Source organism: Desmodus rotundus, chromosome 7 (assembly GCF_022682495.2).
Source record: "Desmodus rotundus isolate HL8 chromosome 7, HLdesRot8A.1, whole genome shotgun sequence".
NCBI lineage: Eukaryota > Metazoa > Chordata > Mammalia > Chiroptera > Phyllostomidae > Desmodus > Desmodus rotundus.
This window is the reverse complement of record NC_071393.1, coordinates 96,600,083-96,624,733: the sequence shown is the minus strand read 5'-3', so window position 1 is coordinate 96,624,733 and position 24,651 is coordinate 96,600,083. Positions and strand designations below refer to the sequence as shown.

Genomic DNA, 24,651 nt, shown 5'->3' with positions numbered 1-24,651 from the left:
AAGGGTAGATAAAGAGCTTCCCAGATATGGTAAAGCTAAAGCAGTTCATCATCACCAAGCCATTATTACATGAAATGTTAAAAGGACTCATTTAAGAAAAAGAAGATTAAAACTACGAACATTAAAAAGGCAACAAACTCAGAGCTATCAACAACTGAATCTAAAAAAACCCCCCAAAACCAAAAATATCCCCCCAAAACTAAACAAATAACAAACAAACTAACTAAGCAAACAACCAGAACAGGAATAGAATCATAGGTATGGAGATCATTTGGAGAGTTATTAATTGGGAGGGGGGAGCGGAGAATGAGGGAAAAGGTACAGGGATTAAAAAGCATAATTGGTAGGTACAAAATAGACAGGGAGATGTTAAGAATAACATAGGAAATGGAGACACCAAAGAACTTACATGCACGACCCAGGGACATGAACCAAGGGATGGGATTGCTGGAGGGAAGAGGTGTACTGGGCAGAGGGGGGCAAAGGGAGAAAAAGTGGGACAACTGTAATAACATAATAAAATATACTAAAAAAAATAAAGATATACTAGGAACCTACCTCCTGTATTTGGCATAGGATAAGCAAATAAAATTATGAGACCTCTTGATAAGCATGAGACAGATACTGGGAGAATTTGACATGGCAGTTAAAGGATTCCTGGGAAGAAGCAAATGTGTAAAAGTAAACATCTTCATATCACTTAAATTTCACCTCTGCATGTTACGGAACATAAACTCTGACTCTATGGCTTAAAATATCAGCACATTTTAAGTGTTTATATCCTAGAGAGCGAGGACAAAAATCAGCCATGAATTAAAACATTCAGAGTAGAGATCAGCTCAGGAAACAAACTGCCTGCATATTGCCCTTCTGGACGCTTGTCAAGTAAAGACGAGTATGTGAAATTTGGGGTATTACTCATTGCTGTTATTTTCTTTGATTAGAGATATCACACAAAAACGTGGATACCTAAAATTTGCTAAAATCCTGATGTTCTGAACTTCAAACAGTCATGCAACAAAGAATAGATCCCAAACACCTCTCTTCAAAGGAGGCAAACTTTTTGGGTATTATTTTGCAATTGTAGGTCCAGACATGATTAGTACATTAATAGGTCAGGATAGTGATAGTGATAGCGATGGTCTAAATTTAACATCGACTATATGCAATATTAAATTAATTGAAATTAGTATTACTAACACTGTAGTCAAAGGCTTTTAAAGCAGGAACAAAATACAGTGTAAAAATTCAAGTATTTTGACCTTAGCTTTTTTAAAGTAATATTTTAAAATATCTGAAAATAGTTTTCCGATCATATGCTTTCTACTCTATTATGAGGTAAATACTCTCTCCAGAGCACGGTATGTTACTACAAAATAAGTGAATGTTTAAAAGACAGTCTGTCAATTGAAAAAAAAAACACATTAAAATAGCAGGTTTCCAAGCCAAGTTAAACAAAATATTTTCTCTCTGACAAGCTGCTTACATTTAAATGCAAACAGGGCAAATCTGGTCAATAATATGGATTGCATATAATAAAAAGGACCTTAGATCATGTTAATACAAGGATCAGAAGGCAGTAACTTCAATTAAAACCACCCAATTATTTAGCAAACTTTCAGATACAGCAAATAAATTAATCTGCCTTAAATGAAATGCTCAGACAAGTACCTTGTTGGCCTGTGAGTAAGTCTCACTGGCAGCAATCACAGCAAAGCAAGAGTCTGCTGAAGCGAAGCAAGGCCCCCAAATCAAGCGAATGCTATTAGTAATCAAGAAGCATTTGCAACACATACTTCCTTGTTTGTAGCAGGGGTTCTGAGCAAATGCCACCTACAGCTTCTCTCATATTTTGATACATAGTACATAGGGGTATGAACACATTTCTCTTACTCATGAATAACTGAGGTATTTTGCTTTTAACCACAATAGTACAATTTCTGTACTGCCTTGTGGAAAAGGTCAGTCGTTATATTATTAAGAATAGATGTCTTTCACTCAAAATCCTCTATTATCCACTTATGTTTAATTTGTATTGGGATTTAAGAATGCCTCTTTATTGAGATGAGTAATATGTCATCATTTTGTTCAGCTAACAGGCCTGACAGACCCTGTCTGCTTGAGTTAAAGAACAGTAGCTCTCTATTTCGTACGGTGGTGGCAAGAGCTGGCGGAATAAATGACAATTAGCCGATTGGCAGTAAAGGTTTTTAATCCTAAACATCAAGACTTACCTTTTACCTTAGTCTTAATCATTCTATTTGCCTAGATGATGGTATATTTTTTAAATAAAAGTGATCTCTACATATTGCAACAATTTATCTGAATGCCATCCTTAATGTATTTTTAACAAATAACATCACTATTCACTATATCTCTTATGTTTTTGATCCTTTTTACTACTTATCTTCTTCATTTGAAACAGATTTTTAACAGATAATCTTGATCTTACAACAATATCTTGCCTGCATTTTATTCAAATAATTCTTAAAAACAGCTTAAAAAGCCGTTTGGAATAACATCAAGCTTGCCATCAATCAAATGAAAAAATTCCGCTGGCGGTTGTATAAACATCAGATCAAGTCTGATGTCTTCAAGGATTTCAGAGTGAACCATAAAAAACTCCATTAACTTCTGACAAAGAATGCAAATTAATCACAACATGGGGTGAAATGAAATTAAAGGCTCTTTTCTAATCAATGACAAGGCAGGATGAAATATTTGTTACTCTCCCCGCACTCAGACGGCCTAGGATGTCTGCACTTCCCTTGCAAAGCCCCAAATGTAAGGTGTGAGTACAGATTCACCCACAGTTGCTGTTTAGCCCTCCCATACCCCCCCCAGAGCTATCTGCTTACAAGTTGTGGAGATTCACAAAACACACTAATCATCTGAATCTCAGGTGCATCCAATTTGTTATTCGCACTCTCCCATGCCAGTGAAAAGCCTGGCGCAGACAGATGCACCAGGAACCCTAAATGACAGTTTGGCCTCCGGAAGTACGATCACTACAGCAAAATCTAGTACAGCCTCCAGGTGAAATGTCTGGAGCTCCATATGGAGCAGGGAAAATTAACAACAAGATGAAAATCACTGCAGCAGCGGGAAGTCGGAATTTTTGAAAAAAAAATGAAATTTAAAGATGAAGAAAGAGAAGTAATAAATTAATGGGGTGTGAAAACATTCAAAGCTTTACAATACCAGGGGCACTATTTGCTCAGATTTTTTTCCTTTTTTTAACTTCAGGTCATTTTGATATAATTTATTAACCAAGATCAGGAAATATGGCCAAAAGAAGAACATTTTTATACTTGCAAAAGTACTTTAACTACATTTGTATCTGTATTATCTTCACTTTCCTGTGGCACCTTGCTTACCAAATTCCCAAATGCCAGAGCTGGTGCATCCCCTGAGAAGTCTCCTTAATGGATTTACTGGCATCCTAATGCAGGGAACTACTGTAAAGTTTGAATGAAGGATGATGATTTTTAGCACACCATCTTTTTCATTTCTGCTGAATTATGGTGTCATTAAACGAACCATTGCCTACCATCATGTTTTTTAAGTCAGCGGAATCTGGATCTACATGATTAACTAACTACGCACAGTTCCAGTCCTTGTCCAGACCCGCGCACCTTACCAATTACTATTAAAGCTAAATTGTTCAAGAAATTGAGATACATCTGGTTGCAAGATGTTTGCAAACACAATTTTCCTTTATCCTACTGCAGAGTACGTTTCACAGGCACCCAGAATTTACTGGCACTGGGGTCAGTCAGCACTCGGAGGCCCTCCGGACCCTCCTGTCACTCTGCTAAACACACAGTAAGAAAAACAAAAGGGCTCTAGGGAATGGTCTTGTCATCATCTACAATGGCACGACCCCCCGATGTTCAGCATTTCTCATCTACACAAGAGGCCTCCCTAGGGCAGAGAAGGCAAACGAGAGAAGTGGAAGGCTTGGTGGGGCCGAGGGGGAAGAGCAGTGGTACGAATACCCAACCAGAGTACACAGAGCCAGTCATCTGGTTTAGTTGCCTGCAATCCTAGGCCTGACTGTGCGTACCCATTCATCACGGAGACAGTGTGTGTTGCCGCTCTGAGCCTCAGTCCGCTCACCTGCAGCCTGGGAATAACAGTCCCTGCAGGTACTGCCAGAGTCACATAACAGAAAGAGCTCTGGAGCTCCATGGGGACGGTGCTGGGTGAATCCAAGACATTGTTCTTCCCAGTATAAGCTACAGTAACCAGATTGCATTTTTAGTGGCTCTTTATACCACTTTTTTTCTATAGAGTTCTAAAGTGCATGCCAATGAGGTTATGCAACGTTAAGGCCTAAAGGAAACTAAAATATATAGTATTCTCAAATACCAAATAAAAACCCAACCCACAAAACAATGAAATTCATATAGAATGATTATTTCAACAGAAATCCAGTCCTTTAACCTTTATGTTGGTCCCAGGCCACTGACTCTCCTTGATATCTTTCCAACACCCTCCCCCCACCTTAGCTGTGTCCCCACTGGGTATATATACTGTGTCAGCGGCAGGAAGAGGCGCTGCTAACGACGCTGTCAGCAGCACTGATGCTGGGCTGGGGGAAGAAGAGTCGTGAAGCTGGCCTCTCCTCCCTACTTTCACCTCTGCTCAGTTCACACTCAGCTCCGAATGCAGCTGGCAGGTTGCTCAGCACATCCTTCTGCAACCCTTGGTTGATGATTAGAAACTGTTTTGTGCTATAGCCCAACATCAAGACCAGTGGGTGGCCCCATGTTCTTCCCCGAGTGGTTTTATATCCATCTCATTTAATCTGCATACTTCCTGTAATCAGACGGGAAAGGGCAACCAATGGGATGAGGCAGCTCCCAGCTCAAGAAACAACACTGCTTTGACTCGATGGCTGCTTTGGAAAGTACTGAGTTTCCTATCACTGGGGGCGTCAAGCGCAGTGTGGATATTTGCTTTTCTTACACTGTGGAGAGGTTTAATTCAGTGATGCCTGAGGTCGCTCCCAATCCCAGGAGTCTACTATTCACTACGGGCTACTCCATTTGGGATTCAGTGGCACCAAACTCTCCGCAGTTCAGTAGTGAGAAATCAGCCATTCTGTTTGCCCGATCTATGAGGGGAGGCTATCTCATGGGGTAGCTGGGGGTTCAAATGGGGTAATATGGACCACAGAGAAGGTATTACTTCATAGCCCAGTCTCTGTAATACTATAAAAATGAATGTTTTCCTTCAAGTGCTTTATCTGATGGCAAAAGAGAGGGGTCGAGAAAGGAATTTATAAAGTACTCTTTCCCTATCTTCAGTCTATAGTGCAAAGCCTGTAAAATAAATGCCAACTCTACCAAAAGTCATTATTGATTCTAGCAATGAAACACACCAACTTCCGTTGAAAAATCTGGGAAATAGGCCTGATGGCATCACAGCCGCTTCTACTATTTGAAGTAAAAGTCCCAATTTGGTGACAATATTCTACTGTGATTCAAGGATCACCACCCCTCCCCCTGCCCCTGCCACACACACACACACACACACACACACACACACACTCTCTCTCTCTCTCTCTCTCTCTCTCTCTCTCTCTCTCTCTCTCTGGCATAAAGGTTATTGCTAACTAAGGAATTCAGTGTGCCATGATTTTCCACCTTCTACTCAGACATTCAAGCAGGTGATATAGCAAAGGTATGTATATAGCCTCTTCCCAAATCTTACCAGTCTGCACATGCTCCATTTGTCACACGCAATGGCAATATGTTTCTTAGACCCGTCACTTACCCAGTCTCACTGCTAATTGGGAACCTCAAGAATATAGGTATATTCCCAATCTTTGGCATTTTTACTAGATGGCTTGCAAGTTTTCCACTATGACTTGTGTGAAAGATGTATATATGGCCTCTTCTTTGGATTTACTGAATTTTAGGGAGTTTCACATATTGGCTGAACAGTGAATTGTTTAAAAATTACTGACAGAATAAGAGGCTTACAGAGATAAATATTCTAATGGGCTATATAAATCCTGAAAATGTGATTTTAACTTGATGGGCTACCTAGAGCTAAGCAGCCACTACACACGCCGGAGCCTCAGTGAAACGCCAGCGTGCGAGCCAGGCGAGCACTGCGGTGTGGACGTTCTCTTTAAGGAAAAGAGTATGTTTAAACAAAGAAGCCTATAAATCTGAGAAGTGAGCTAAACACTCTTGAATCCAACAACTTGGACAATTTTTCTTATCCGATGGCTTTAACTGTAAAAGAAAAAGGATACAAAACAGACATTTCAGCGAGTGAAGGGTCTTTATATGTCCACATGGGTACCAAGAGAATTTGCTTAAAATCGCTTAAAAAGATGGTAGAGAGAATGAATCCCATCCTATTATTCAATAACCATGTTTGTGATTCATCTGCATAATCTAACCATGCATAAATTAGTATGTGTAATACAACACTTATTTGCATAATAATAGCAAGTTAATAGATGCTTAAAGAGCAGAGACCAACACCACCTTTAAATCAGACGTGCCTCCAGGCACTCTGGCCTGTACAGACCACGCTGCCAGAGAAACAGCGAGCATCAGCCAGAGGAAGCCAGTCAAACCGCTCATTTTTCATCCCCGCAGACATTTCACTTCCTTCTCCACACACACTGGGGAATCGTTTTCAAACCACAAAATAGCTTTATATTTTAAATGCTAGCACTCATCTATAATAAAAATCTTAAAGAAATTGTAAAGGTTATCACCAGCAATTGGATAGTTTGTTTTCTTAGATACGTGGAGAGGAAGGGGCAAATTTTTAAAAAAGATTATGTTCAAAATCACACTCCCATGAAACTGGGGGCCGTTTATTTGTTTATCAAAAATAATTGCCTATTTAGATATTTTTACCCTTCGTCTCAATCCTTTAATTCAAATACTTCTAATGAATGTAAAGGCTCAAACGGTGTATCAAGAACAGGCTGTGCCCCTCTCCCAATCTAAACATGAGCACACGGAGCAAGGTTAGAAGGGAACCCGCCACCGATGTCACACAAAGGAGGGGCTTTCAACCTTTAACAAAGGGGGAAAAATCTGGAGTTTAAAAAAAATCAAAAATCAATAGAGACTTCTAAATGACGCCTTTAAGATATCACTTTTCAATTTAACAGGACAGATTTATTTGTATGTGGCTCAAATGCTCACAATTGCTCCCTGCACCTTCATACATAGGAATGAATGTCACAGTGGCAAACGGCAGTAATGAACAATCTTACCTGAGGATATGGAAACCTCCCAAGAGCAAGCTGGGAAAGGAAATAATATTTGTCTAGTTATAGATTTGCATGCAGGGCAGATCTCCTTAAGACAGACAAGTACTAAATTTCAGAATTGCATCTGGCAAATATAAAGAGCTCACAACCTCAAATACACAAGCTAAAGTATTACTGTAATTACATTGAGTTGTATTTAGAGTGAATGTTTTCTATGGACAATGTTACATCCCCAGTAATACACTCTAATTTTAACAACTAACCATCACCCTGACATGGCTTCTGTTAGGAACACTCTCGGCTACCGGGGCGTTATTCACGTTTACGTGTGTGACAGTTTCTTCCACACAGAGTCGTAAAACTGTAGAAGGAGGCTGTTGGCTTTTCTTTTTGTAAAATGGAACCACTTTCAATTACAAGTAAACAGATAGGAAGGGTTGTACAAAATGGAAAATTAAACACATGAAATAAAAAATTTTGCCATTATTTCCATCTATTTGTTAGCTTTTTCATCCATTTTCTATCTACAGTTAGAAGGAAAAAGCTACTACAAGTGGGAAAATGGTCATTTTGAGTGAGATTGAAGTCAGAACTACAGGTCAGAGTCTGAAATTGTGAAAGCGAATCCTTAGTGCTTCCAATTTTGCTTGATTTGTAAACTGCTATGTGTTTCTGGACCAGTCACTTAATTTTGGTCTTTGGATCCTCACCTGTAAAAACAAAATGATTCGACCAGGAATGGGATTGATATAAAGCAACAAGACTGGATTTACCAAACACACTATGTCTCACTTAAAGAAAATAGTGGCAAAATTTTGCAACTGCATAATGTGGCCCATCCTCATGCCTAAAACCCTTTATATGTATTTGTAACTACTTTCAAAGTAGAACTGCTACATCAGGGAACTTGGAAGCTGCAGTGGATCCAAGAGAGCATCAACCCATTTTACAGATTAGAACCCCAGAGTCCCACTGAAGAAGTCTGCACACAGTTCATCAGTAGAAACCAAGGGACTGACCCCAAACCTTGCAGCTTAATCCAGTGTTCTTTACAGCATATTATACCACTTTTATAGATCTTGAGAAATTGTACATTTATTTCAAAGACACTGATACTACTAAACATTTTTGAGCTCCTCCTTTTGGAATTATGTTTAGAATGATTTAACAGGAGAACCCTACCTCATTTTATTAGAATTGCATATCTTGGACCATCCCAAGATAAATTATACCCCTCACCTTTTTGGTTGTGTAAATTATTTGTTGACAAAAGTTTGAATAGCTTATGGGTATTACCGAGACCCAACTCCACTTAAAAAATTTTTTTTTATTGAATTTATTGGGGTGACACTGGTTTAATAAGATTATATAGGTTTCAGGTGTACAATTCTATAATATGTCATCTGTATGTTGTATTGTGTGTTCACCACCCCAGGTCAAGTCTCCTTCCATCACTATTTCTTCCCCCTTACTCTCTTCTACCTCCACCCACCCTGCCCTTTTCTTCTGGTAATCACCATGCTGTTGTCTGTTTCTATGAGGTTTTTCTTTTCTTTGCTTAATCCTGTCACCTTTTCCACCCAGCCCCCCCAATCTCCCTCCCCTCCGACAGCTGTCAGTTCTCTATCTATAAAGTCTCTTTCTATTTTGCTCATTAGATTCTACATCTAAGTGCAATCCTTAGGGTGATATTTGTCTTTCTCTGGCTGGCTTATTTCACTTAGCACAATACTCTCCAAGTCCATCTATGCTGTGGCAAAAAGTGAGATTTCTTTCTTTTTTATGGCCAAGTAGTATTCCATTGTGTAAATGTACCACAGCTTTTTTTTAATCCACTCATCTACTGATGGGCACTTGGGCTGTTTCCAAATCTTGGCTACTGTAAATAACACTGCAGTGAACACAGGGGTGCACCCAACTCCACTTTCAAAGAATAAGTATTTTGTTCCTTACTAAGGATAGACACAAAGGGGCTGAGATTTAATTTTCAAAGTTCTAAAACCAGTTTGAACAACAGCAATGTGATAGGAATAAACCATATAACATGTCAGGTGACTACTTTAAAAGGGCCAATACTCATTTGGATGTATATATACACATATATGGACTACCTGATAAGTTTTATTACCTTGTACTCATTTCTTGTATATTCAGAGTTCAATGACTTTGAAGATATAAAGTATTATTTCATTTGGTGGATATCGTTACTCCCTTCAAGTATAAATAACAAAAACATCACAAAATGGGGTGAGGGAAAGAGAATATGAATGTTAATCAAACTCCTTTTAGTTTTGTGTGACTATGTTTATTGTCTATGTACTGTTATTAATTAGGAAGGGGAGGGACTCAGTTCTCCACGGCCCCTACTCCACCCCCACAAAGCAGGCCGTTGATTTACTTTATGTTGTAAACACAATGTGTTCCTGGCTAAGGAGAGCACGCAGGATGGTTCAGAAGGAGCTGCCGCGGTCTACTGAGGTGGTGACCGGTGGACTGGGCATTTGAGCCAGTTTGTACTGAACTGACAGGCGGTGACAGCTCATTAGGGCTGTGACCTACCATCACACTGAGCTGCAGTCACAAGTTTTGCATATTCCTGCATTTGGAGTTAGAACACTACCAAGAGAAGCATCTCTCATTTAAAAAGCTGACAGCTTCCTACCTACTGGAAAACACTGGGAACCTTCTGTCCCAAGCCTTCCTGTGGATGCTGTGCCATTTGCTTGGGTACAGGTTGAACAACGCCATGAGGGTCTATGGGAGAACCCGGCCCACACAACTCACCAGTGGAAGAAACGTGCCCGCCATACATACAGTCAAGGTCTGAACTAGGCGGCAGGTGCCAAACTAGCACTGGTTCTTGCAGTTTACAGAACTAAGAGGTAATAAACAGAAGGCTTAACAAAAAAAGTGGAATATGGGGAAAAATGTGAACTTTCCCCATTTCAGCACAAAGTTCCACATTCTCAAGTCATTACAGTTCCATGGTGAGGCCAGGCTACGGTGGGTGGGCTTGTGAACATGCCCTCATCTACTTGGGCCCCTCTATCACGACTGGTACGAAGTAACAAGGATGGCTGATGTCATGCGTTTACTGTGTGAGGTATCACTATGCAGGAGAACACAGAGAAAATTCAGTGCCGGCTGGCCAGCTGGGAGCCGCCCAGTACGAGTCTGCTTGGGAACAGGTGGCCGTGCTTGACTGAACTAGTGAATTCATCATTCGTGGGACTGGCTTTGACTTGTATGCACTTTCCTGACCTCCTCAGTCCGACTTGTCAACCACAGTCCTTGGAGGACTTCTCTAAGATATCTTGCAGGTCTAACTTCTTTTGGGTCAAAGGACAGAGAATGGTTCCTTGACCTTGACCAAAGCAACACAACAATAATTTCCTCTCTTCATAGTGTCACTACTGGGCTGCTCCAGCGCAGGTCAAGGGTTCCAGTTCCGCACCAGTGCAAACTGGCAGCGGCACGATTAGGCTGGCACCAAAAGCAGTCGTTTTAAGGCCCCAAGAGAGGGAGCTGCATTCCACGTCTGTCCCTGTCCTTCCAGGTTTAATGCAGCTGCAGTGTTTAGGTTCCACACTATTTGTCTTGTGGCAAAGAGAAGGAAATATATAGCCAGGCCCTACAACCCTTTTGTCAAGTTCAATTAGGAGAAGGTGAAAAAGGAACAGGGTTCTTAGATATGATTGCATGAAGAACAGGGTCTTCAAGAGGCTGTTGCCAAGTCAAAATAAACACGGGACCCTCACGGGGAGGAGTCAGCACGCACGCAATGACTGAATGTTTCAGAGACAGGTGAGCCGGGGCTCTTCTGTATCTTTTACCCCTACTGGTCTATTAATCTACTTGCATTTCCCCGGTTTCTATTGTCAAGGTATTATAAATTAGGAAACTTACAAAAGAGGGTATGTAATCTTCCCTGAAATGGCCTGCAGATATGTCACTGTACTAAATGTGTTTCAGATTTAATGAAGCTTTAATGTCCTTTTTAATTTTGCCTGTTTCTGTATCACCAGGGGTCGGGCAAGGCAATCAGCACTCAAGAGGGTGGTTTGGTTTAAAACTAGGAAAAAACTCATTTGCTTATGAGGTGCACTGTATTTTCTTAATTAAATTTACTGAGTAAAATGGTTTAAGTTCAGCCAACCAATGACCTCTGTATGTAGATTTAGATTTATAAATAGGTTAACAGTTAAAGAAAAAAAAATCACAACAAAGCAAACAGATTAGGACTGAGCCAATAGAAATCTTTGCTCTCTTTATCATCTTTACAAAAGAAGCATCTAAATACAGGCAGCTTAAGTCCAGTTTTTAAAAAAAGTGCATTGAAAACTGTGGATTCACGTAAGTGCCAGCAATTCATCACCCCGGTCTCACCCCCTTTCACTCCCAGGAGCGGACCAGCTTGCACTGGGAAAGACTTGGCTTTATTTATTTATTTTGGGGGGGACGTGGAGGGAGAGATGGGGCAGGGAGAGGATTCTAGTTAATGTTAAATAAAAAGTACACTGTAATTCCAAACACTTAAGACTCAGCAAACTGCTACTCTGCTTCTTGTGGCAGGTTACTATGTAAAAGGCAGAAAAAGAACACTCTGACAGCATTTACCATTTGGGAATACATTTCAATAACATTAAACGCTAACATTTCACTGAAAACGAGGACTGTTCCTTAGTGTCCTGTTATTGATCTTTGATTTGTCCAACCATAATTTATGAAATGCTCTTGAGTTACTAGCGCTTGAGTATGTTTGGAATTTCTAACTTAATTAACACATGTATGTATGCAGGTGTGATCATAACATTTGCCAAATACATAATAATGCACGACAGAAACCTCTGTATATCAACGAAAAGTTAAAGTGAGGATATTTATTACAAAGCAACAAAACGGCCTGTGTTGGTAATAAGAGGACTTACCGCCGTTCAGTCGCAAGTGATAAAGAGAACACATTCGCTGTGGCCAGAAAGTCAACGCAGGACACAACCCAGAAATTCAGGGTATGTTTTTGGGGATCGTCTCCCACTTAGAACATCAACAGTGTGGGAGTAGTGTTAAATTTACTGTTATGCTGAAGAGCACTGAATTTTTTATTCTTAATTTAGGCATATTCTATGTTTCTTGGCATAACTGCAAATTGAAAATAAGCATTTTCAATATAGCCAATGATCTAGCTGAAGGAGGACTTTATAGTCTGAAATGTTCTCAAATTTGTTCTTAATTACCTTGTGTACATTTCACACAATTAAATTTCCATCTAAGGACTTTGCATTTAGATTGTGCATTGCGGTTAAACCTTCATTTTATAGAAATGCAGCAGCTACTTTGGGACGTTCAGACACAGGGAAACTTAAAAAAATCAGACTTAACTACTGGATTACATAAAATTCCCTCGGTAAGACATCATCCCAAGGCCAGTTTTCACAGTCCTAGAGAGAGTTTAAATCAGCTGAAACTATGCTGGCGAAGAACCATAATAAATATTAAATACCTCAAAATCTACCCTAAGATTTTACTTTTCTTCTCATGTATCAATTTCACTGTCCTCTTACTGAATGCTTTAAAAACAATCCCAAGGATATAACAGCAATTTACCAGTGTTAAAGTACTTCGGAGGTTAAAGTGACAACAAAGAACACAGAAACACAAAGCGTGTTGAAGTAGGGTTTCAATTAAATGTGGAGGATTTAGTAATGCAGGACCAAAAAAAAAAAAAGAGTTACAAATTAATTTAATCTTCTGCCTATAGTTTGCAGCTGCACTCTAAAGTGTCTAGGGCTTAAGAACAAAGCCTTGAAAGGCCTTGGAGTGAGAAAAGCTTCAATTTTTAATGTATAACGCCATTAGCTGATAACTTGTGGAATCTGCAACCCCTGCGGAGGGGCATAAGTGCGAGTAACAGAGACTGATGAAGTGGCATATTTGTTCATGTCTAGAACTATGAGGAAGAGGGTTATTACTAACACCATCAGGCCCAACAGAAATATGCCCTAATAACCTTTGGGACCTTCTACATTATCAGTTCTCACTACATCAAATATATTAAAATCAAAACCTAATTCACTTTAATTAAAGACAATTAGTTTGTTTTACTATCATTGTTTTAACTTGTATTATATTATAATACGTTGCAAATTAAAGATGTGATAATAAATATAACGAAAGCATCAAACTGTGCACACCTTTCCACCCATGCCTGAGGAAATTAGCTTGTGACTGTTTTCTATTTAAGGAAATTCAAGGGCACCAGCGTTAAAAGTGGCGCAGAAACATTGTACTCTAAAAAGAATACAGTGAAACCATGCACGTCTTTTCCTTATTCAATTTATTCTTCTTTTCACATAACACTTCCCTATAAACTCTCAGGATTTCTTTAACACAAACAGAATTATGGCCCAACGGAGGCACCAGAAGCTTAATTAATTTGCCCAAGGTCATACTGCAGGTTGGTGGCAAAGCTTGTTAGATTACTAGGAACTCTGGGCTCTACAGATGTTGTAGCAATGGCAGAGGCCCCCGTCTGCAAAGGCCCCAGAGGTTTCTAGTGCGGTGGGTGAGCTCCCGCAAATAACTCCTTATGCCTGTGCAGAAAGTGCCAAGTGCTCCTGAGAGCTCGAAAATACCGTTTTCTTTGTGTGGAAAGGGCCTAAACGTGAGGTTCCCACCAGGCGTGCTTCTTCCGTGTGCCGACGTTTTCAAAAGAACTACTCCTACTTGCTCTCACCCGAGTCCACTGATAAAAAGAGAATTTATTTTAACTTAAGGAGCCTAAACACAGCAGCACAATGAAATAAATCAAGCAATTCTCCATCATTCAGAAGGTCCTACATGCTGTCCTACAGATTACTACTACTAATAATAGAGAACAGACGTCATTACAAATAAATGTTTCTAATAGGGTTTTTTAAAAAAATTAGAAACGGGCTTATTACAGTGGACACTTAAATGAGGAGAGGGCAACAGTAATTCACAAGTACAATATCCTAACGCTGTTCCTTTAATTGCTTTATTTGTTTCACTGTTAAAAATGATTGCTTGCTGTAGCCTACCCATGAATGCTGAAAGCATGATGCATTGAGGTCTCAACCTGGGCAAACTGTACCTAAACTTACACTTTATTGCAGCTTAGTTCACAATCTTCACCTAATATAGGGTTATATCCCAGTGCAGCAGGAGGATAAATCATCCTGGAATATTACTCCGGCAAAGTTTAGCTGTGACTGGGGCGTCTGTGCTTTCGAGCCACTGAAGCAAAGGCCCATAAAATACACTAATTACTGGAAGTTATGGTCACTGAGTGATTGATAGCGCTCTGCAAGGCAACTTCCTCATTTTCAGCTCTTCTGACGGGGCTCATCCGCCACACAGCAATTATTAATTCATGACCCACCCCTCAGGCACCAGTACCTTTACTTCTAATTCTCCTGCTACCAAACTACTGCTACAGCTGGACACTGTCTTTCTTCATTTTGATGGCTGGGTAAGGATGATAAAAAGGAGATTTCATGCTAAATGCTATTGTTTGAATCTTTAAAACGTCGCTTGGTCTTTCTAACCCTGCTGTCCCAGAACACATAATTCTCCTTCCTCTCCCATAATGCTATTTTAATCGCATCACTTTTTTCCTTAAAAACAAGTATGTATGTGTGTGTGTTATGTATACATGTATGTATTTATGTGTTTGTATGTGTGTATATATCAATCTATCTGTACTATATTAAACCAAAAACTCTGACTGAATTATGTTTTTGGTTGAATATTATGGTTTAAATGCAATATATAACTTCGTCTAGGCCACAGTAAATATGAGGAGCAGCTACCTGATTCTTTAAAAACCGGGGGAAACTCCCCACCATTTAAAGAGATCCACTCTGTCAAAGCTTTGAAGACACTCTAATCATTCCAGGTTGATTTCCATTAGTAGCTTTACCCAGGGTGATGCTAATTAGAACAGCTGTATACAACTAAATCTCCAAAAAGTCACTTAAAAACAACCGCAAAGGTCTCTTTTGATGGTGTTCTGCGCACTGAAGAAATTCCGTGAGAGACTCTGAATTAAAGACACACTTTAGTCATGACAGATGAAAGCAAGCATCCTACTCTTCCAACAGGAAAAGGAATGTTCTTCAAATTTTCGCGCAACTCAAAATGCAATACCGAGGGCAGTTTCCCTACCTGGAACCTGAGATGCTGTAACAGATGAGCAGGTGGAACTCCAAGCTACCTATCTTTCAGGACTTGGTTCAAATTCCTCCTCCTCTTTCAGGAGTCAGTCCCAGAAGACAATTTTGAGGACAGAATTCACACCGCTCCCTGCAGTGTGTCACACCCCACATCTGGCGACAGTTCCCAGGGTTCTACATCTTCCCGTGTCTCTACCGGCAGGTAAGTTGTAAACTGTTGAAGTCATAAGCTGAGATATGTTCTCTATGACACCAGAAATAGTACTTTGCAGTAGATGGACACTAAGCATTTGTTGATTATGATAACGCTGCTGATGGTGGAGTCTCCTAGGGCCTGGACAACCTGGGGGCGCACAGCTGGGTTGTTCCTATGCTACAATACCTTAATGACCACAGTATACACACTCTTCAGTATTGGAGGTTGATAGTCTTCACTAACAGGGCCCTCTTACACACCACTGCTTAGAATAATCACTTGCACATATTTAAGCATTATGATTAATTTAGGTGGCTTATTTCTGATTAAAGACTAAAGGGCTGTAAGAAGGGAAAAGATTAGAGTTAACAGCCCCAAATCCATCTCGTGTGCTTAATAACCATTTTGATATTCATAGTAAGAATTCCGACATGACACCCTTTCAATATGTTTTCGTAATGCTGACCCGTGTCCTCTGACAGTGGGCAGCTTTAATTCTAACAGTCTCTAGAGACCTAGCTTGGGGGGTGTCTCCACTTCTAAACTGCCCCCTGGAGTCATGCAGCTGTGGGTACCTAACATCAGTGCTAGGGTACATAGGGTATAGTCTACTGAGCTCAACCTAGTCTACACTTCTATTTCTAGACATTTCAAAGTCAAGGAGTATAATCAGGTAATATTCTCATAGTTCTGGCTTTGTATATGTTGCTGCTCCAGCCAGAGAGAGAGAGAGAAACAGAGAGAGAGAGAGAGATTTGGATGGCCATCCCCACCACCACGCCATGCATGCAGGAAGAGTCATCTTGGACCTTCCATTCTGAACCACTGTCAGACTGTGTTCTCACCAGCGGTCCCTGGGGATGCTATGCAGAATGGCTGAGTCCTGCCAGGATTCCTGACCCACAGAATCCTAAGTAAATAAAAGGTTGTTATTTAAACCACTCATGTTAGGCAGTTTATTAAGAGAAACAGATAACTGGAATGCTTTCTTTGACATTGATGTCAGCCTTCCCTTTTCCCTGCCCAGTCCTATGCACTTCTGTCTATTGAACAGAACTGACCTTCCTCCCTACTGGTCAAGAAGCTTCTCAGGGCATTGTTTGTATCCTTACTGCCAACACAGGGTAGCACTACATAACGTCTGGATGGATTCTCACCTACCCACTTTTTTTAATTATAGCAAAATATTAAAGATTAGCTTAATTTTTGTATTTTGTTTTAAATCACCTAGGCCTTAGTTTCTGAAAAACAACACCAACTGTACATTTCAAAATATAGTGAACCCGAACCACCTATAGGGACAGAGTAGGCAGCGATCCTGTGACAAGCAGTCTTGACTGATGAGCAGAGTCACGATAAACCAGTCCTTTACGTTCTTTCACTTCCTGCTCATTCACATCTATTTTACATATTCTTTTTTCAAACTACTTGATCTACTTCCTTTCCATAGCATAATGGAGGAAGGAGACTCAAAATACGTGACTGCTGCTACGTGTTTTAGTGAATTAGACTTTCTAGCAAAGTCCTTTAGTTTCTCTGGACCTCAGTTTCCTCATTTGCAAAATGGGAACACTGATGCTCACACAACGGAAAAATCCTGGGTGCCTTAAACTACTGATTCTTCAGTCATTTCCCATCACAGTGGGAGGAAGCTCAAATGAGATAATGAGTATGAAATGGTTGTTAAGTGTTACGTACACATAAAATGTTGTGTTGTTATCCTCTTGTTAGAATGACACCCAGCAAGATGCCAACAGCCAGGAATAAGAGGGAAGAGCACTAGACTTCCCACGGGAAGTCCAGATTCCAGGCCCTTCAGCGCAGTACTAGCTGTGTGCCCTAACTGCAGGCACATTCCCTCCCTTCTCTGGGCTGAGCTTCTGCACTGCTAAGGGGAGGGATCTGATTAACGAGTTCTAAACTCTCTACTTAAAAAAGAATCAACAAACATTCTAGTCTCTAAATACAAGACAAAATGTGTAAAAGAATTTTCTAGGTAAATGCTACAGAAATATGAAAGCTATTACCCAGTTCAGAACCAAAGTATGTAATATGGTCTGGAGGATCTTTGAGTGTTTCTTTAAAGCCAACTCCAGGTCACTGGGTTTTGCGTGTTGGGAGAATTCTGGGAGCAGTGGTTTTTAGCCCTGGGTATTTCAAAGGCAGCAGCAGGGTCTCCCAAATTATCGCACTCACGGAATTTCACAGTTGATAGATATCACTAGAAGACTGGCCCCTTATCTTTTGGATCTCAACTCAAAAGGAACTCCACCTCACTCAGTTACCCCTAGGAGATAGGCTGCTTCTGTCTACCAAGTTACTATTGTCAAGCACCCTTGGGTAAAATGTAGGCTCCATGAAGGCAGGGATGTTGTCAGCTTCATTCACAACACTGTCCCGGGTAACTACTACAGTACCTGCCACATAAGAGCCACTCAACAAAAATTTTCTGAGTAGCTAACAAATAAATGAGTGCATCTTGTCTAACCTTATATTTGTCTCTTCTACAAAGCATTTTTCCCCTTTCAAACATAACAAAAACCATGAGACAAGTGGTTATTCAGTCAATACTTAAATGCCCCCAAGGGACGGGTCAGTTTTACCTCTAAAGGCAATGATTCCACTCTGAGAGGAGGAAGGGTCTATAGGGATCTATCCATTAGATAATTCTTTATATTGAATAGAAACCCATGTGATTTTTTTGTAGTTGTTAGCTATAAAAAGTTCAGCCTGCCAGTCATAAAGCAGCAGCTTGCCTCTTCTCTGCTGACAAGCCTTCAAACATCTGAATGTGGGTTGTCAAGTGCTTGCTTTGTCTTCTCTTTATTCTTCATATCAAAACTGTTGATTTAATAGTTTCTTTAAAAGTCCAAATTGTGTGTTTGTGTGCATACACAATTTGGACATGTGCTGTTGGAAAAACTTTTAAATCAGTCTGAAATCCATCAAAATAATAAAATGCTTAGCGGGGACTGCTAGCACCTGTTCCATCTTGTTTTGTTAATCTCACGGTTGTTCCCCACAGCTTCGAGCACAAAGAGGCTCAACAATGCCTCATTCAGTGGGAAACTCTTCACTTTGTCCGCCACTTTCACACTCACGACAGCCGCTGACAGCCTTGGAAAATGCACATTTAGGCACGGTAATCTGAGACAGCTGAATCCCTTCACAGACCTTGCAAAGGGCCGAACTACTCAATCCATCATTTCCAATGGTCATTTTAACAGCTCCTTCTTGCAATAAGTTACAAAAAATTTTAGACAAAAAAACCAAACAAACCAGGAATGACAATGAAAAAAGCGAAGTGAAGACAGAATTACAAAAAGGGGATGTACATGGGGATGTATATGAGGAGCAAGGAGTGACAGAAACCGGTCCAGGCTCTATTTCTCGGCATTCCTCGGCCAGGGGAAGGAGGCCCGAGATCAGGTCTGCCACTCCTGCCCGCCTTCCTATACAATCTTCCACTGCAATTTCCTCGGTGTTTGGACCCTTTCAGCCTTGATCCTTTTGCCTTTGGATGGTTTTCCGAAGAAATTTCGGACCAACAGGTAAGATGTTTCACTAGATGGAGCAGCAGACTGAACATACTATAATAAGACTCAACTTCCACTCATGATATTGACAATAATTGTAAAAGGAAGAGGAGAAAATATCAGAATTTAAGTGGATCACAGCAAATGCCAAGTTTTTATGGTCCCAAGAAGCTGACAGCAGCTGCTCACGGGACATCCAGAGCCATCCGTCATCCCTCAGCCCAGGTTTGTAATCACCAAGGGCTGGAGAGGCAAACAAAGCCGCAGCTGTAGACCACTAGACACAGCTGTGTCTCCACGTCCTTTTTGTGGAGAGGGGCAATGGGTCCTTCTGTATTTGTATTTAGGAGGCAGGAATCGAGTCTAGATAATGCTCCATATTCTTGTCACCTGGTAAACACCCAATACACAGAGGAGGATGTTATTTCAAAGAAAAGCTTACTTCTCAAAGTAACCTTATGGGGTTGTTAGAGTTAAAGGAAAGTGTTTATAAAAGAGCTGAGAACACTGAAGACTGCTCACTTTCAAAAAATGTGTTTACTGCTGTTTATCATCCGCGTCCCTCATGACATTGCGGGTTCAATAAGGAAAAGGAGCATGCCTGTTTCACTACCACTGGACCCCTCGCACTTACTAAAGCGTCGGGCACATAATGCTCTTGAGCACAAACACGTAACAGTGCTTGCGCAATAAGTACTGGAGAAGGAGATGAGTTCTGACGCTACTTTCATTTTACAGATAAGAAGCTGCCAGCTGGAGTGACCAAGTGACTCGGCCAGGGCCGCACTGACAGTAAGTGGCGGTGCCAATACATCTGGTCATCCAAAGTCTGAGTACTTGAACAGTTCAGGAAGTGGGATGAGGACAGCCCTTGAATCTGGAAATGGTACCATAAAATAAAATCACATGCTCTTCCTCAAACTTCTCCAGAAACTTCTGTACTGGGCTGAGTGAGCCACGCCATTTTTTCAATACTTTTATTTTCACTTCACATAACTTCATGTGTTTGTAAAAGTAGATGACACTTCATTTTCTCGGTATCTAATGAGTCTTACCAGACATCCATTAAACAATATATACAAAGGCAAAATGTAAAAAAATGAGGTGTGTTCACAGCTTTTAACATTTCCAAAGGACAGCATAGTTGTATCCTACTGTTTGTACTTTTAATGCTAAATTTTGTTTGGGAAAAATTCTGTTATATCTATAGAAAATTTAAAAATTTACTATTCTTCCCAAAAAACTTTCTCTGGGCCAAAGCATTGATATAGGTCATTTAGAAAAAAATTTAGGTTTTGGATTTTTTGTTTTTGCTGTGGGAATACTAAGAGGAGGGCAATCTCAAATGACATATAAATATTTCTCATGTTATAAAATTAAAATGACTGGGCTGGGTTGGAGGGATGGGGAGAAAAGGCATACAACTGTAATTGGGTAACAATAAAAATTAAAAAAAAATTAAAATGAAAACATTTTCTTTGGTGATTTCCTCCCCTCCGCTTTCTCTAGTCTTTTTTCCTCAAACTTCTGTTTTTCGTATGTTAGACTTACTGACCTAGGTCCCTAATTTTAATTTCTCTGTTTGTTGTTTTTCTCTGAAAGTCCCATTGTTACCGCAGTCCCATTCTTACTTTCCTGGGTGCGATATCTGTTTTACCTCTCCGAGAACATCATAGTAATTCATTTGAGTTTGTCTCTGCAAGGCCCTCCAAGTTACTTTATTTTATTTTATTTTATTTTATTTTATTTTATTTTATTTTATTTTATTTTATTTTATTTTATTCTTTACTTTAGGTCTCTGCTCTCGCCTTAAAGGCTTTCAGCAAGTACCTTGCTAAGAGTAAGGCGCCGCAAGTCCAACGCACATCCGATGGGAAACACTGCGCCCTTTGGCGGAGCCTGCAGGCTGAGGTGACTCGGTCTAGCTGGGCTGTTTCCTCGGGGGACCTCCAATGTCTAGGTCTTTAAGACTCGGTCAGATTCCACTACAGAAAGTCTCTTCCAGTCTCCTGCCGGACAGGTTATCTTGGCTGCGAGGCCTAAGAACAGGGTGTGGTGAGAAGGCTAGGAGATCTCAATTTAAAACCCAAACTCCTACTCAATGTGTCTGTACTCAGGAATGGGATGCAGTCTTCTACACAGTGCCAAGTAGCACTTTTTTAAAAAAAGATTTTATTTATTTTTCTTAGTGAGGGGGAAGGGAGGGAGAAAGGGCAGGTAGAGAAAACATCGATGTGAGAGAGAAACATCATTTGGTTGCCTCTTGTACCTCATACACCCCAACCAGGGATCAAACCCGCAACCCAGGCATGTGCCCCAGTGGGAAATCAACTGGCAACCTTTGCTTTGCGGGACGACACCCAACCCACTGAATCACACCAGTCAGGGCTGGTGTCACTCACTTTATTCTTTTCAAGGAAAACCCCTCTGCCCAGTCTTGTGTTAGAGTTGGGGAGAGGCAACTGTCTGCTGTGCTGAGTTAGGGAGAGAGTCTGTGGGTCAAACAGAGTAACTGTTTCTCCGGCCGACTTTAGAACAATTGTCTACTCTTTGGTCCCACATGCACTCTTAGGTCCAGATATCTGGACCCACCATTCCTGAGACTCCGGGGAGTTCTGCCGAAAACCAGAGCTTCCTACTTTCTTTACTGCTGCTTGGTATTTCAGCACTCTCGCCTCTGCTAACTTGTTTACTGGGGTTCGTCTGCTTCCCCACATCCAAAATTTGGTTGCTTTTGTCTCCCTTCCCTTTTGCTCTGCCTTTATGATACTAAGCCTTAAAAAATTCCTTCATGGTTATTTTTATTGGAGTTTTAGGTGAGAATGGAAGCTAAAACATGCATTCCATGCTTTCACCAAATTAGTAGTCCTTTTGAACCAAACAGAAACATTTCCAAAGGTAATCCCTTTTCAAGAGGGGGGATAATGGCTCAATTTTCTCATTGTGACCATTGTCTAGAAGCTCTGAAGTAAGATTCCACTTAAAGACAGGCCACAGGCTCAGGAGTTCAAATGACTTATCCTAGGACCTGTAGTTTCGTACTGGCAGAGGTGACAGATGAATCCAGGTCTGCTCCTTTGGCAAACAGAAAACCCTTCTTCAAATGCAAAACATTTGTGATATACTTAGCAAACATTTATGAGCGCTTATGTTAATGGCTCCAATCAAATATTAAACTCTGATCTTTACTTTCAGAAACTGCTTTAAAACCATTATAAAAGTATGGAAAAAAACTGAGCCAAAAAGATTTTTTTGAGTAAGTACCCACGAGGGCAGTGGAACTGCGCTAGAGAGTGCAGGGGAGTTAGAGGAAGGCACGTGAACCCTCATCATAAGGAGCTACGACATAATTGCCACACAAAATGGAAAATCCACGTGCCGCAGCAAAGATGTGGGGCAAGGTCAGGAGAAGGTATTTTCAGCTGGAGAGACCAGGGTTGGACTCATGAACTATGGGTATTTAAATCTTAAGGATATTCCATGTACAGTGAATGGCACAGTAGTTATTCCGTGGATTTATTTTTAATTTGGTAAAGGTAATTCTAAAATTCACAAGAAAAACTCTCCCCGTCAAAATAACAGAACCCACAGAAATCTTCAGAAGATGGCGTTACGTTGACGACGACGACCTTTTCTGGTCCTCTGAGTGTGCTCTTCACCTACCTAGCGATATTTTTCTAAGCCATGGGCCTTGCTTTCCTCATTTAACACACCATTCGAACCGCTTCAGTAAAACAGGGATCGTGCCGAAGGGGGGTCTCGGAGGACTAGATGGCACTCCAATTAACCAAACACATGGAGCCGGATCATTCTACGTCCTGGACTCGAGAGACTGACAGAGAGAGAAGGCAAACAAAGGCGGAAAGAGCAAGGACCCGAGTGAAAAGAGCAAAACGCATGTGCTGAAGACCTTCCGTGGGACCCTTGCGGAAGCGCCTGGCAGGAGGTTACCTGTCGCCGATCTTAACAGGGGTTTTAACTGCCCACCAGACAGAACAATACGCCAGAACATGAACTTGTAGAGTGTACTAAGAACATTACAGGACTCGCCTGGTGCCTTTTTAAATGTATATGCATCGTCCTGGGTACTGCAAATGCAAGGCTAGGGAAGGGTGTACTGTTCACTTATGTTTTGACTCAAGGAAAGGCCAACTAAAAATCTAGCTTTTACAACTGTGGCTGTTTACCTCCCACCTACAGATCTGTTGTGACTCAAATGACACAAAAATGTCCACGGGGCGACTAATTACTGAAGCACAACAGTGGGACTCCCGCCGCAAGACACTGTGGGATAAAAGAGAAATGCTGAGCTGCCCACGAAATTAAGAAATTGTGCCTTAAAATCTTTTAGGTATTGTCCACCTTGAAGAATTAAATTAAATCATCAAACTTGGTAAAACAAAGCCCATAGTGTGTACCAAACTCATTTTCATTTTAAAGTTTAGCTCTGAAGTCTTGAGTAGCAACCAGCAGGGTGAATAGACCGAGTCAACTGAACCATTACGAGCTTTCTAGAAGAGTCAAAAATCCGGGGGCAGGATTAATCCTCCCTGTTTGCCTACTTCAGGAATTTTGTACCCTTGTTAGTGGGTCTTACTTCTTTTTTCTTCTGCATTTCCATACGAATTCCTGTCACGAAGGTTCAAGGGAAAGGTTCAGGTCCAGTTGGGTTCTTTTCCCCATTACAGTGTGAGCCCACCAAACCACATGTATGACTCCATAACTAATCCACACAAGGAGAACTGCAACACATTCAAAGATCTGAGTTGAAAACCATCAGCCAAAAACATAGAAAGGGGCCAAATTCTTCCCTGCTCCAGTCAAGCTGAATAATCTCATTTTTTCCCTTCTAAAGGGTAATCTCCATTTTCATATTACTTCTGCCAATTCCAAATATTACACACAGCTGACAAGATTCTGGAAGAGACCCACTTTATCTCATGAACAGAGGGATGCTGAACTGAGGAGATGGGGCAGTTCTGTCCCTAGATAAAAGACAGCCTGATATTAAAGGTTCTTTGCTTAAGGCACAAATGTACCTGTCTGTGACTTTTTAAATGGCACATTTTAGTGGCGTGTAGCATCATCTTTTATGAAAGAGTGTGGCGAGAGGCCTTGTTATGACTCCCCATGGGGACAGTGACAGCACATTAACAAGGGAAGAGGCAGTATGAAGCAGGCAAGCAGGGGTGAGCCTTGTTATGTTAGGAGTTTAAAACAATGAAGGCAACCTTCTGATTTCTGCATCACCAAACCTCAGGGGTGGGTCAAGAGCTTATGAAACTGCTGGGGTGGGGGTTGGGGGTTGCTAGGTGGAGGTAGAAAATTCTAGTTCCCATTTTGCCTCTATTTGATTCTTGTGTAATTTTAGGAAAACTCCTTTGCTTAGTTTCCTATAGTTTTATCCTATTTTTTCTTTACACCTAGCACCTTTGAGGAATAAACTGATTGAGTTAAAACATTTGGAGGAAGGCCTCC

General features: G+C 40.8%; 1 protein-coding gene across 13 annotated transcripts in view; it reads right to left on the bottom strand.

Moving 5' to 3' along the window:
• MAP2K5 (mitogen-activated protein kinase kinase 5) overlaps positions 1-24,651 on the bottom strand; it is a 250,757-nt gene that overhangs the window by 67,881 nt on the left and 158,225 nt on the right. For 8 of the 13 annotated variants that reach the window (XM_053928531.2, XM_045201535.3, XM_053928534.2 and 5 more), the window contains exon 17: positions 7,253-7,282. The exons of the other annotated variants lie outside the window; for them this stretch is intronic. In XM_053928531.2, the coding sequence (XP_053784506.1) occupies positions 7,253-7,282 (30 nt within the window). The remainder of the gene's footprint in view (positions 1-7,252; positions 7,283-24,651) is intronic. 13 annotated transcript variants of the gene reach the window in all.